General features: G+C 36.3%; 2 protein-coding genes across 3 annotated transcripts; both read right to left on the minus strand.

The window, feature by feature from the left end:
- Nucleotides 1-555: 555 nt before the first annotated feature.
- LOC125828639 (eukaryotic translation initiation factor 3 subunit H) lies at nt 556-7202 on the minus strand. Of its 2 annotated transcripts, none has more exons than XM_049507956.1 (12): nt 7135-7202; nt 6977-7056; nt 4323-4439; nt 4104-4207; nt 3576-3642; nt 2970-3103; nt 2838-2886; nt 2324-2395; nt 2129-2230; nt 1967-2034; nt 1523-1675; nt 556-814 (listed from the first exon to the last, which is right to left on the minus strand). In XM_049507956.1, exons 1-12 carry the CDS (start codon nt 7142-7144, stop codon nt 757-759), a joined length of 1014 nt encoding a protein of 337 aa, XP_049363913.1. In that variant the 5' UTR covers nt 7145-7202; the 3' UTR covers nt 556-756. The 2 variants fall into 2 exon arrangements, with proteins under 2 accessions (XP_049363913.1, XP_049363912.1); XM_049507955.1 differs by having other exon boundaries at nt 6977-7059.
- Nucleotides 7203-7974: 772 nt separating this feature from the next.
- On the minus strand, nt 7975-13937 carry LOC125828455 (signal peptide peptidase-like 5). The gene is given in 12 exon segments (XM_049507743.1): nt 7975-8313; nt 8393-8476; nt 8794-8864; nt 9409-9551; nt 10445-10537; nt 10642-10695; nt 10927-11083; nt 11181-11215; nt 11937-12110; nt 13026-13177; nt 13830-13868; nt 13871-13937. Coding segments are annotated over 12 exon segments (1173 nt in total). The 3' UTR covers nt 7975-8209.
- Between the last annotated feature and the right edge of the window lie 908 nt (nt 13938-14845).

Consider the following 14845-nt stretch of genomic DNA (forward strand, 5'->3'; position numbering starts at 1 on the left):
TTTATTCTTTAATTAGTAATCTTAGTTTATCATTCCCTAGTATATTATAAATGAACACCGATACGATACGTTATGAAAGGATATGTAATAGGCGTCCAAACAAAGTAAGTTAATAATATTGGATTACACTATTATTCAATTACTATTTATTACTAGTCTATTATATTCGATACCATTCTTATACACGTTACTAAACGATTCCTAATGGTTGACAAATATGGAAAAAAATCTTGATAATCACTTTAATATTTTTTAAAGCTACACGTAAAGAGTCCTACGAACACGGGCAAAGCTACTTTGGTGGAACAATTAAATCAATTTATTAAGTACATAGTTAATATAAAAAAATTGCACGTATACTATTTATGTTTGAAATAAAGGTTTATTTATTGCTTTCATATAACTTAAACGCATATATAAAATATTAAATCACTTGGACATGAAAGAAGCAACAAAATGGATTTGAAAAATATTTTAATCATATATTTTTGGCCACTTTTTTAATCATATATTTTCCCCTTATATTTTAGACAAACGAGGAAGCATCTCTCTACCTTCACAAGATAAGGTGCGTATACACCATCCTCTTCAAACATAAAATTACACTGAATATGTCATTGTTAACGAGGAAGCATAGGCCTCCCGTCGCTTGCATACACAAGAATTCATTCTTTTCATATATCAACTTAAAAAGCGTTTAAAAAACTGACACAAAATGGAAAAGTACAAAATTGGTCTATTACTCCATAGATTTCTTCAGTTCTCTTGAAGAGCCTTCATCAGATATAGTCTACTGAAGCTCTGTCCAGCAACACTGCAAGCAATACACAAACGAGTTTAGCTCGAAAAATGAAGAGATTATGTACTACTCATGCAGGCGGGGTTCTTTCCTAGAGAACAGAAGTCGGGAATAAACACGAGGAGAGTGGTAAAACCAAGTGGCATTTTGCCAAAACACGTTGAACGAGGAAGATGACATAAACCTGAACAAACCAACACAAGAAAAGTACTTGCTTGCACCTCGACTATCTCAACGAATGCTGGATCCGGATACCTCTCACTAGCACAAGCAATGGGCTAACTTAATCACCTAAAAAAATCTCCTCTACTTCATTGACTGCTTGATCACACCCTTGAGTGTGCATTACTGATTCATCATGATTTTTTTTCAGCTACTATCAAAACTCCAAATAAATACTTGCCCCACCTAACAAGTCAAGTTCCTTACGAGACCATGTATAGAATTAAGGTTAAAAGTATGTCTCAAGGAAAGCTAAAACAAATGAAATCAAATAGAAACGCAAAAGGGCTCAGGGTAAAAAGTTAAGATATTAGTCAAGAGTAGTAGAAGCATTTCAAATCTTTTTGTAATTAGAATGTTAGAGACAGTTTCCAAAGACTGGGCAGGTTGAATTTTGACTATGTTCAGGAGTGGCTGAGTTTCCTCAGTTGAACAATTCCTATATGCAATGTTTGCAAACATGCATGTGAACAATGGTCATCACTTTAGACTGTAACTCACCCGTTAATCTGGTTGCAGTAGTTAGATATTTGATTAGTTATGAGAAAGCTGTCCAATCGTGAGGGTTCTGGGATTGGCTTAAAGGCAGGATTAGAAGGATCCTCCTCCGGCAGTGGCTCTTCTCCAGCAGCTTTACGTGCCATGTTGTCAGACCTGCAGAGAAAAAAATCCGGAACAAATATCAATGTGAAAGGACCTCTTGAAATAAACAAATAAATGCAGATTTCACCAGGTATACATCATCCACACCATAGCCAAGACATCCCAACCCTGAAACTTCTAATTAGCATACTCAACTATCAAGCTGTCACAACTGGTAATGGATTCCTCCTCCCCACCACCAAATAAATAAATAAATAAATCATGTAAGCTTATCATATCGACTATTATGTCTAGGTGATCAAGCACTTGAAAATGTCTCCAAAAGAAAAAGAAGAAGAATACCTCCTCTTTTGAAGCCAAGCTTGCTGCTGAGCTTGTTGACGGGAAAGGTTCCGATAGTAAAATTGGAACTGCAAACAGGAGGTAATGTTAGCAACTGAACATCCAAGCATATGACACACTCCCCAGAAAGGGAAAGATTGGCCCATGAAGAGAAGGACTAACCTTTTGCTGCTCCATTGACAAGTCATCCATACACTCAATCAAAAATTCAACATTCCTTTCCAAATATGGATTGGTTGACAATTGTAGGCGCTCATAGTCACACTGATACACAGGGGAAAAGAAAATCATTCAGTTAGTTTTTCAGGCTATATCTGATCATTTGAGAATTCTCCCTCCAAAAAAATACTAAGATACCTGAGTTACAGGTGTATCAGGTTCAAGTTCAGTCATAAAGGCACTTATGAGAGCCGAGTTTGAAACCTTAATCTGTATAAAAGAATGGCAAAATTAAAATGTGAGAGAAAATGAAGCAAGCTTTCTTTGTACAACTTTTCTCTCTCTAGAAACTATGAACATAACTTATCTGAAGTTACCATGTTGACTGACTAAAACAAGATAGTAATACCCCTTAATGGTATTAGTCAAAGAATCTTAAACTTATCTTATCAAAGAGTGTGAAGAAGAAATACACATCAGATATTGAGTTTAACATTAAAACAGTACTCCAACAAAAGAAGTCAAGAATGCCTTCGCTGGGCAAAAGGGGGAAATAATAAGAAATACATCTCAAGCAACTGATTTTCGAACTAATACAAGCGCAGAATGGCAATCAATAAGTTGCATTGCTGAAAAAATTTACTCATACAAAGACAACAGCTGCACATGATAATCAAAGTGAGAGAAAAGTAATGTGGATAAGAAAGCATACTGGTATCTCTTCGAAGATGTCGACCCATGAAAGGTTCTTTTCTCTCAACCTAGAAATAAACCAACATCAGCAATAGAATAAGTTTGTTATGTCCAAAAGAATTATCCTTGGGGGAAAGGAGAATGCACATACTTCTCTCCAGTAAAGTTATTACTCCTATAGAGTTCCATGAAAGAATCAGAAAGCTTTAAGGCCTTCAATGCTAAGACACCTTGGTTGGATCTTGAAGGATCATAAATAATGCAAACACAACGTTTAATATTCTCCTGCAGTCACAAGAAGCCATCGGGTTCAAGTAAAAGAGATTATTCACATAAACAACTGAGTCTGAGACAATCAAATAGCAACTGATCAAGCAAGAACATAAGAAAATTCTTCAAGAGAAGTAATTTTTACAGAATTGAGTGTTCCGTTCATGAAATCATCAATGATAATAAAATTTATCTTGTTGGACAGAGCAAATACAAGACAAACAAGCCGGAAGAAATTAAAACACAATGTCATTCAGTTTGAAATCATTCCATGGATGTTCCGGTCAAGCTGCTGGTAAGAGTTGATTTTGACAGTAAATAATTTAGCTCAAGCTCCTAAAGAGATAAAATAATCTGTGTTGCACTTCTTGGGTGCAGGTTATTAGCACGTGAACCAAAACAAGTGTAACTCTATTACCAATACAACCGATTTCACAATCCAAAGATGAGAGATGGAGATGGACAGAATCATAAATGAAGAATATACCTGGTAATTCATGAAGGTCTCTATCAATTCAACAGTTTGAAAAGAACCAAATAAAGTTGATTGATACCTGTAATATAATACCAACAAAAAGTTCATAGTTCAGCACATTACCAATACCCATATTACAATTTCCAAGGACAGATGTGGCAATATGATCCGAGTTTAACAAAACCAGAAAAAGAAATGTCAAAATGTCTAACACGAATCAGTCATCAGTCAGTCATCATAATCCAGAAAAAAAAAGGAAGAACTGCTCACTTTAACAAATGCCAACTTAACTCAAAAACTAACTGCAATCAGTCATCACAACAGTCCAAAAAAATAATCAATCCAGCAACATTTTTTTATCAACACAGTACAGATAGACCACAAATCCCCAACACATAGAAACTGATCAACACAAACAAAATGCCAAACACAAATCACAAAACCAATGTTCCAGTCCACACGGACCACAGGTTCAACACTTTTTATGTACAGCAAATACATAATTGTCTCTGATGTAGTCAAACAGGAAAGTAAGCGTACCAACCAACGGTGTTGTTGTCAACATTAACCTCCCTTAGGCATCTCATCATTTCAAGCTGATAATTAGCGCCCTCAGCCTCGATCTCCTCATCCTCTTCACGAACCTTAAAAAAATATATTTTAAGAAGACGTCTACTCATTTATGAATCTGAAACAGCAATCTTGAAACAACAATTTTTTGGATAAATAATAAGCAAGAAATGCTAGAATTCAACATACCGGAAATGGAAAACAGTTTGTGACTTCAAGAACACTTCCGACATCCAACCCAAGAAGTTGCCCAGTGACCAAAGCTGGGGAAAACTCCTTGCAATGCTTTATTATCTTCAGAATGACCTGTTGCACAGAATTTACCTCAAGAAATTATGCATGTACGTCTATATACATACTTATATACCATTAATAGTCTATCTTTCTAGGACCATCTGCTATCTTTTAAAATTGTTGATACAACACATCATAGGCAATCATTTAGGATGACGGTGTACATTAACGGAAAAAAAAAGATACATTCCAATACATCGTGGGAAATCATTTACTTCAAAGCTGACAATCATTTAGGATAAGGGAGTATATTAAAGATTAAATATACATTCCTTCAAACTCATATAAGTCGCCATCTATATAAGAGACCTAATAGAATATATTAGCTAATATGTTTCTTACAGGGTTTTCTTAACTAAAAGGATGGGTCTCCTACAAGAAGAGCCTAACCAGGCCCAAGCCCATACCATAGGGTAGCCCTACAGAGCTAAAATGAAAGGCCTTCCTCTCCTCCATCATAGGCTAGGGTCATCTCCCATTACTTCTTTGAATTGCTTCAATCACACAATTAATTACTTGGGCTAACCCATCGGTGGCCCCTTAAATTTGGCACGAAGTTTCACTTAGGCACCTTAAGTGAGCGATGTTCATTTTAGACACCTCATGCAGGGTCTCGATGTGTCATTTTGACACTTTTTGCTTACATGGCTTAGAGAGTGTAATACACTTGTTGAGCGCGCGTGAAAAACCTATTTAATCGATTTTTTAATTATTTTTTTCTTCTTCTTTCCCATTTTCAGTCACCATTTTTGCAAACTTAACTATCCAACATCAAAGGATTCAACCTAACCCTTGTCGTAGTGTGGGTGATGCCCGTGAGGGGTGGAAAGACAGAGTCAAAGTCTCCCTTGATCTGCAGGAGAGTGAAGCTCCAGATGATTTGGCTGCTGAAAATGCAAATGAATATTCTTATATTGCTGAATTTGAAAAGGGAACAGCTCAAGCACTTGGGCCAGCAACAGCTGTAGACAAAAATGTACAATTAGGGATGGGGTGGGGGGCGGGGAGGGGGCAGGTGTTTCTCCAAAATGGGTATGGGTTTTTGGAGAAGACAATTGGGGGTGGAGTGAGGTGGGGGGGGGGGGGGGGGGGCGGGGAGGGGGGCAGGAGTTTCTGCAAATGGGTATGGGTTTTTGGAGAAGACAATTGGGGGTGGGGTGGGGTGCGGGGGGGGAGGGGGCAGGTGTTTCTCCAAATGGGTATGGGTTTTTGGGGAAGACAATTGGGGGTGGGGTGGGGTGGGGGGGGGGGGGGTCATGTGGGGATTTTATTGATTTAATTTGTTTTAAAAAAATTATTTGGCAAAAATCCACGTGTCATTGAGTCATTGGTTACTTTATATTTTTACTCAAAATTCATTATCTACAAATTGTTTTTGACAAATGTCGTCATTTAATTCGCCACTTTACACGTCATTCGCGAGTGTAATACACACACTTCATATATTTTTGTTGATTGGCAAAAAAGTGTCAAAATGACACAGCGAGACCCTACATGAGGTGTCTAAAATGAACATCGCCCACTTAAGGTGTCTAAGTGAAATTTCGTGCCAAATTTAAGGGGCCACCGATGGGTTACCCCTAATTACTTTGTACCAACATATTATAGTTCTTTACCTCCTAGAAGCCGGTCAATGAAATTTGTTATGGAACAAATTAATTGAGTTCAATTCAGTTAAGTCAAAAACCACATTGCAATCCTAGATTAAAGGGATTGATTAATATTAACTTTTTGTTTATGAAAGAACTAATTAATATTAAATTTAGATCAAAGGGAAAGATGGCAATGCCCCCATCCAAAATGAGAAGATGGGAAGTTGGTCCAAATCAGAAAATTATTCAGTGTTACAACAATCGCTGTGTGAAATAAGCAACAACAATTAAAAGAGTGCCTCAATCCGAAACCAGTTCAGGTCCACTATATGATGAATACTCCAACTCCACCCGCTCCATTTGGACTTGTTTCATTCCAATACTTGACAATTTGACTATTAAGCTGAATCAATCCCAACTAGTGTAAAAGTGAACAAACACTAGTAGGTAATATAATCTTAACAACAAAAACCAACCCTTATCCCAACTAGTTGGTATTGCCTATATGAATTATACACTTCCAATGTATTTTCTTCTTCGCAAAATCCGCAAGTACTCAGTGTTTTTTGCAATAAGAAACTTAAATAAATAGCTTATAGTAACTTGTAAGATAAGTTCCTATACTTCGTTTACTCAGCCAAATCAGAGAAGGTGAAGAACAAACCAAATTACAAGCATCAAGTCTCACAAGTCTATCATTACATAACTGTACACATGCATGGCTTTATCCAATACCAACTCAACTCACTCAGCTCAATTAAAGATTCTACTTTTAGCTTAGACAAACAATTAAAAAGGCCTATATTTTTTATATGTAGCTAAATTTTACTTATAATTGCTTTCCTCATGCACAATGTCCTCCTCCTAACAAGTGCAATCAGGGAGAGAACGGGCATATACTATGTCATCGTAATTCGACTATAAACTAAATGATTTAGTTGTAAAGAGAAAGTGTACCAGTCCTTCAATCTGAACGACTCGCAGCGGCGGTGCAGCTTCTTCTTCTTTAGCTGCAACTTGCAAAAATGATCTCGGTACTACTGCAACAAACAATGGAAGATCAATTACCAATAATGATTTTGTACAAATACTCAAAGTAAAGAGAATTTACATACCGTTCGCCATGATTGAATCGGAAGGTTCTCTCTGCAGGGAGAGAAATCACTGTGCTTCAGCTAAAGAGGGTGAAGATGAGAGGAGAGAGGGATTTTTATATATGGGCCGAGCTATCGGGACTCACTCACTCACATATATTGGGCCTAATAGTAGGAATTACCGCTTTTAAAATCGAACCGAAATCAATAACTTAAACGATAATTCCATAATAAATTACAATTAGACCCTTCGCTATGAAGTTTTTCACGGTGTCGGTGTTTGCTATTAAGAAAAAATACAATCTACTAACTCATGAGTGCAGTTCATTTGATATTTCACATTATTTTTAAGTTTTCATTAAAGAAAAAATTTCATGTGAAATCTTAACGATTAAATCGATAACCAAATCGATAAAAAATCAATATCAATAACTAATAAATAATGGTTCTAATGGTTTAACATGTCTTCAAACCGATAATTAATAACTTTGCTTGCCGTCGAATTGTTTTGAAGTTATGTTCTAAGAAGTCAAACTTTAGACCCGTTTGTCTGAACTTCAGACTAGCGTATGGTAAGAACTCCTTCATCCTTAACCAAGAGGTCTCGAGTTCGAACCCCTTTGGTATTGGGTCGCCTTTGTTAGGGAGCGCTTTACCCCCAATGTGGGACTTCCCTGCGCGAATCCTGATTTAGTCGGGCTCCAATGTGGGTGCCGAAGACCAATGGGAAACCAAAAAAAAAAAAAGGGCTAAACTTGCAAACAACAAAAAAAAATTAGAAACAGATATCACCATCTTAAGCCAAATGCCTTCAAGACTCAAAAGGTACAACAAATGATATGCAGAACAATAGGGGGAAAGTGACTACTAAAACTGATTCATTAGAACTTCTCCTTTTTGTATGATTACTGTAATGTTTACATATTGATCAAGAATAGCTGCAGTGGAAATTGAAGGTGAAAGAAAAATCTGTCGCGAACGGAAAATATACATATGTAACACAGCCATGAACGTCCTGGAACTTAAATTCTATGAACAGTTTATACACCAATGGCTTGTGTTTGTAGATTTAATATTTCTCCCATCTCTCCATCGATCAGGCGTCTTCCAATAGTGAGTCTGCAACTCTTGTTGATTCGCTATCATAGTTCCATAGGTCTTTAAGTTCGCCTCTCAGCAATCCAAGCAACACATAAACTCCTAAAGATTAAAACGTCAATGAATGATTTATGAATACCAATCAGAAATTTTGATTCAGGATGTTGTCAAACTGACATACCTAGCGTGCAGGGCACAAGATATAGGAGAGCAGGTTGACCATGACCGTTCATTAGGTACATCCCCAAGAATGTGAATAAAAGACCTGCAAAATTTTAAGTTGATTTGGAAGAGGAGATTGAACTGAGAACTTGGGGGAGGAAACGGTAAGCAGGAAAAAAGAAAAGAACAACAGATTTCAATATTTCTGCTCATCAACAACGATTTTGATTTTGTTATTGTTGTTTACAATGTGCTTTAAGACAGCAGTTTATACTTCGTGGACACTTTTTAGGCATTTGTGGGTATCTTTACCAAGTGTTATTGTTTTCGAACAACTAACATCATTTACTCAAAGGGCTGCTGGAAAAAACTAGTGAAGTAGCTAAAAGAAGATAACTAATAATTTAGCAAAGTACTGACCAATTCCATAACCTACTATCATCCAGATGTAGTATCCATTTAGTACATTCTTCTTTCTAGCTTTGTCAAATCTGCAAAAAAAGATTGAAAAGAGGATCAACAGGAGCCTCCCGTTCCACTTGCTTTTCTAGAAAGGAAGTGAATCCATCAAATGAGACATGGATGAAAAGGAAACTTCAAATGATTTTCATTCCGTAAAAAAAGAAGAAGGGAAAAGGTAGTCAACTCATAAATAGAGCAACCATAGAGTTGAAAACATCCTCCGCTCTATATCCAATACATTTCCCCAACATTGATTTCTGAATTTTTATCACAGTCATAGGAACCATTTTCTGCTGAAAATAACCAAGATACTTGTAGATATTTGGCAACTAAAAGAAACCGTATGAGAACATAGATGGGCATATACAAAGACTCTCTGACTACAATTCAATTTTTGTTCTATCTATCTATAGACATGTAGCATCTGAATGCCCTCGAAGGGATAAGGTTGAGAACAACTGCACAAAGAGGAATATTCTTCTTGTTTCACCTTAGACAATGTGCTTAGTTCTTTTTATTTTTGGTAAGGCTAACGATTTTTGCTCACAAGATGGCTGAAGAACGAAGGGATACCTGAAAGCAAAACAAACCAACAAACCAGGAAAGAGAATATCCCCAAAACCAATCATATCATAGCCACCGTAAGGATCTGATACTCGAGGAATTCTCAGAAGCATTGGGATGGATTCTCCGCCAGCTTTGTCACCGCGGGCAACCTATTAAAGGAACGAACTCAAGAAGATGTCAGTGAAATATTTCAATGTTGGTTTGAAGAGCTAAATCAACTTATCGTGATAATGAAGGACAAGAATCATGTATTACTCCAGATTATTGAACCAATTAAACCAAACTGCTACTGCCATACAGCCAAAAGACGCAAAGCAACTTTTGAACCATCAGATGTAAATATCATAGGCGCACATTTAAGCTCCCCTAGATACATCTATATGATCTAAACTATTCTGCAGAAGCTTCACAAATATCATGAGTTCATCCATGTGCAAAACCATCAAATGTTTTAGTTTCATTTCAGTGAAATGTCTACAGTTCACATCGACTAAAGAGAATTTTCAATGAGTCTTCAGTTTAATTATTGATTACTATGTTCTTGAGACCCTCGGTGTCAGATTAAGAAGTTTTGATGTATCTTCTATTCAAGTTTATCCCTAGCAGGTTTCGTGCTATCCTCAGTACTCCTCAAATCTTTTGAGTCATATTATTTTCCTCATTCAATTAAGTTCATTTCAACAGAACTATAGTAGATTTTTTGCTTCTCGCCAGCCCTAGCAAGTTCGTTGTTCTTTAGAGTAAAATACCTTATAAAAAAAAAATCATTGTTACATATGAGCATGCTCATGTTCTACATTCTAAAGGTGAAGCTTATGTTATCATATTAGAAAATCCTTATATAGCCTAAGAGATAGAACGGTTATACCCTTTATAAATGCTAAAACAATTTAATAGTTACTACACAATTGAACATTTCAACATAAAGGGGAATTTTTTACTAAATAGGCACTGAAAGGTTAATATTGGCAGCTCATACAATACTACAGGAAGTCTGCATGAACAGTACAGAGAGATAGATGTAGCTAAAGAGAGAACTTACTGCAATCATTACACTGTCATGGAATATAGCAGGCGAAAGGAAAACCCAAAAGATGTCGTATAGAAATGCACAACACAGAAGCACCGTAGCAACCTAAAGCAAAATAGTAATCATCAAATGAAATTTCGGTAACCATGACGAAGCAAATAAAGCTATCAACTCCTCTCATGGGAGAATCCACAGAAGTATCTACAGACCTTTATATTAGGCAACTGAGCCAACTGCAGAACAGTTATCATCAAACAAATTCCCTGAAACAAGAAAGTTCTTTAATTCTAACCATGTTGAAAGTGAAAACATTGAAGAAAAAAAAGTCCGAGCGAATATGATGCATATTCATCAGAGAATAACATACTGGCTCGAGGAGATTATTACCCAGTTCATTTTAGAACATACATGTCAAAGTGCAAAAAAGTTTTTCAATTCCATTATGCAAACAAGTGCATGAAATTTTTGAGGACGAATATTGCTAATAAGCTTACCAGAATATCTTGACCGATCCAAGAGTATGATGCTTTCCTAGTTGCTGCCCAGGATATTGCAAATGCCACACATAATATCAAGACCACAAGAGAAAGAACAGAAATCTCCCCAAGAAGCGGCAAATTCAACTTCTTCCTTCCACAATCTTTACATTTGCTACTCGCAGTTTTGTTTGAAACAAAGTAGAAAGCTAATTAGAAATCTAAACCACATTAATCTGACAGGTAGACAACTGCTCTTGGAAATATTATACCTCGATACCAGGGATATTATACAGCTATGCATTCCCTGAGAAGGAAACAATTAAACACCAAAAGTCAATAAGCAGAGACAATGTCAATTAAACAGAAAAAGAAACCTAAGTCCAGCTCAAACAAGATGCATAAATGCTCAATACGTGCCCATAAACTTCACTCTTTCTAGAACTGGGAAGGGTAACACTTCTAAAGAACAAAGAAGGCAGAACCACCAAGAAAATGCATTAAGCACAAAATTTCATTTTATGAGCTCATGTGGAAAATAGATCATTTTATATTTGATTCAACCAAGCAAAATGAATTTTTAACAGTTGATACGTTCCCTTGATTACAATATAACTGGAAATGGCACAGCCTACTAATAAGTCAATGAGCTGAAAGGTATAATTAGTGGGTCATTTGGGGAACACAGGTTGAGATTGAAGGTTTAGTATGGGTCATAGGGATGGGTCCCATTTGTGGGTTATTACTCAGTTTCTGTTTGATTTGACTGTTTGGGACAATTTGTGAACAATTTTTGGTTTCAAGTTGTTTTGAAAGGCTTGTTTGGTTGTGATTAATTCGTGGATGGATCATCTTTGCGTATCATCATGCTTCCATTTTGTACCAAATAGGTGGCTTATAATCTGTCAACGAGTAGCACTGTGAACAGAGAAATGCAGTGTATGAAATGAGAAGGTTTTGTCTAACAAGTTCGAAACAAGTTATCTTGGCTTAGTGATTAAGTCAAAAGTAGAGAATTATTTGAGTACCTCAACTCCACCAATAGCGAAAAGTATTATCAGCAGCCAGACAAACCAAGAAGACATGAAAAAGTAAAGTAGCAACAGAAACGTAGACGCTGTGATGACAAATACAAAAGCACTCTTTGTAGTGATATTTAGAATTTCCTTGTCATCTTCTTCCCTGGAACCTCCAGCAATCACCTAAAAATGAGAAAGGAAGAACACATAAACTCGATATGAAAGCCATTAATCATTAAAACTAAATGTGATTTATCCGAATCTTTTGACTCCAAGCAAAAAGAATAAGGGAAACAAAAAGAGGAACAAAATAAGAAATATAAATCAGGATGAGTTGGCATTGACATTCTATGATAAAAATCAACTCTAAACTCAAAATAAAAAATGAAGCACCTGCTCCACAGCTATGTTACAAGCTAGATACACTAAATTAAGACAAGTAACCAAGAAGTCTGTATCATTGCCATCAGTTCTTTGTTCAAAATTTCCTCTTTAAATAAATCAATATCTAATGCATGTTAAGCCAGCGATGATTTTATCCTACTGCTGTGAAGTTATCATCTACATTATTTCCTTTTCCTTCAACAGAGAAGAACTTTTAGCTTTCAAAATCATGTCAAAGAAGCATAGCTAATCTGCCTTAAGCACCACTCTGCTCCTGATACCTCTCCACTTAATGGACCATACCCATAATGCAAAATATTCATTCATCCTCTAGCTTAGATGACATATAAAATCCTAGAACTTTCTCTTCCAAAAAGGATTGTTTAATATCTTTTCCTCCGCATCTATTCATGCCCTAACAATTCTCTATGGTTCTGCTAAGTTGCAACCTAAATTCCCTACCAGTAGAATCCATATCCAAATCTACATGTTACAGAACCAGATAAGATGAACTTTTGAAGGACTGCATCTATTCTCAAGTGTACTACTCCAAAATCTAACATGGTGCAGCAACATAAAACTAAGCTATCAACTTCAGGATACAGTACGAAAGTTGATTAAAAACAAGCAGAGCATCGCTAATTAATTCTATAAGAACATAAGAGGCTATATATATATTAAACGCAAGATATATCAGGATGCTATTTTTGGAACCTCTGGTGACTGTTCATTGAAATCGTTTTCCTTAGATGTAGTAAACTCCGACCAAAAAGATGCACAAAATATTGTGCCAACAGCCATCATCCATATGAACATTGCTGAGTAGTCCACAATGGGGCGATCTGGCGAATAAAGCATAATCTCCACTGCATTAAGAGTAAATATGCTCATCATGTTAATTCTTCAACGATACAAGAAAACAGGAACAGCAAGAGATAAGAATATCAAACAAGGATGACAGGAAATGCACAATGGACAGAGTATCTAGAGAACCCACTGCAATGTTTTTAATGGGCATTGTCATCAGTGAGCAATGATATTTGAAGATTAAATTATATACCATGCCGTGGAATTACATCTCACAACTTACAAGAGCTTCATAGCTCAAATTTAACGGGAGTTTAACATGCCTTAGATTTGAGCTATGGAGCTCTGATGAAGTGCACCATACTTATTTTGCACTTCATCAGTGTCGAAGGCGCACATGTAAATAGTAAAAAAGACCTTATCATATCTTTCCCTGCAAAGCTATGCATGTATCATACAAAATATGAATCATATCAATCCTGAGGAAAGGACATGAGTTGAACACCTTTTTTAAAGACACACATTATCCAGAAACACAAGAACACACAGCAGATTACATAGACAATTGAGAGCATGGAAACAATGCATGTACTATAAGAAAGTATCAGTGATATCCTAAGATACCAGATACCTTGGAAACCAGAACTAGAATCAACAGAAAGTTAACCTTGACAGAAACTGGAGGTAATATACATGAGGCAAAGACTTTACCTTTCTTTCCAGCAGAGATATACTTGTCTATGACATCTCTCCAGCTTTTGAAATGGTTACAACAGGAATTGTTACGTTTGATACTGTAGAATTGTTAGGACAAGCCATCTCCACAAGATCTAAAGAATAGCAGGAAAAAAAAAAGTGTCATTTCGGAAGAGATGGGGGAGACATAATCACCAAAAAGTAAAAAGTAAAAAACTAAGAGAAAATAAAAACTATATGACAATGAATCATGGATGAACCTTCTTGATCATTTTGAGCACAATCCCTGCAGCACCTCCTGCTTGTGCAATAGCCTTCGTTAGAAAATCACATTGACCGCGAAGCTAGAGCAATGGAGCCTGATAACTAGATCAAAGAAAAACAAAGATCTGTGCATTAAGCAAGGTATAACAAAAGAATAAAGAAAGGTTAACCTTCTGCATATGTTCAAAGTAAGAATTGCAACCAAAAATACAAAGACGAATTGAAAATCCCCTTAATTGAGGGATATTTACCTAAGAATAAAGGCATTGTCAGCAATCTCGAATAAATACCTTAAAAGAGAGCTGGAACAGCCATTCAAGGGTTTTGTATAAGTAGCAGGCAATCTAGGGGCATTTTTAGTATCAGTGGATAAAGAGATCCAAATGCCGCACTTAAGCCACCTATTGATTCATGCTTCAGCACCATCATCCAAACTTCACCAGAACCTGTACAAAAGGATAGAAGCAACTTGGTATGAAACAAGTAATCAGTATGTCTCCACAGGTGCAAAACAGAGTTAAAACAAAGAACAATTTGTCCCAACAAGAAAATAGACAGGACCCAATCTTCTCTGATCATTAACTTATAACTTGTGAAAGATAACATGACATCAACTGGTTAGAATCCAAATTTCCTCACACTCCCAAATCACCAAGAAGCAATTACAGAAATACAATCAAATAACTGTTCAACTGCATCTCAATCCAAAAGTAGTTAATCATGTCGAATTTGGGGATGTAACACAAATGTTTGACTCCCTTTTTCAC

The sequence above is a fragment of the Solanum verrucosum genome, unplaced genomic scaffold (assembly GCF_900185275.1).
Source record: "Solanum verrucosum unplaced genomic scaffold, falcon-dt-bn FXZP01000273.1, whole genome shotgun sequence".
In the NCBI taxonomy this organism is placed as follows: domain Eukaryota; kingdom Viridiplantae; phylum Streptophyta; class Magnoliopsida; order Solanales; family Solanaceae; genus Solanum; species Solanum verrucosum.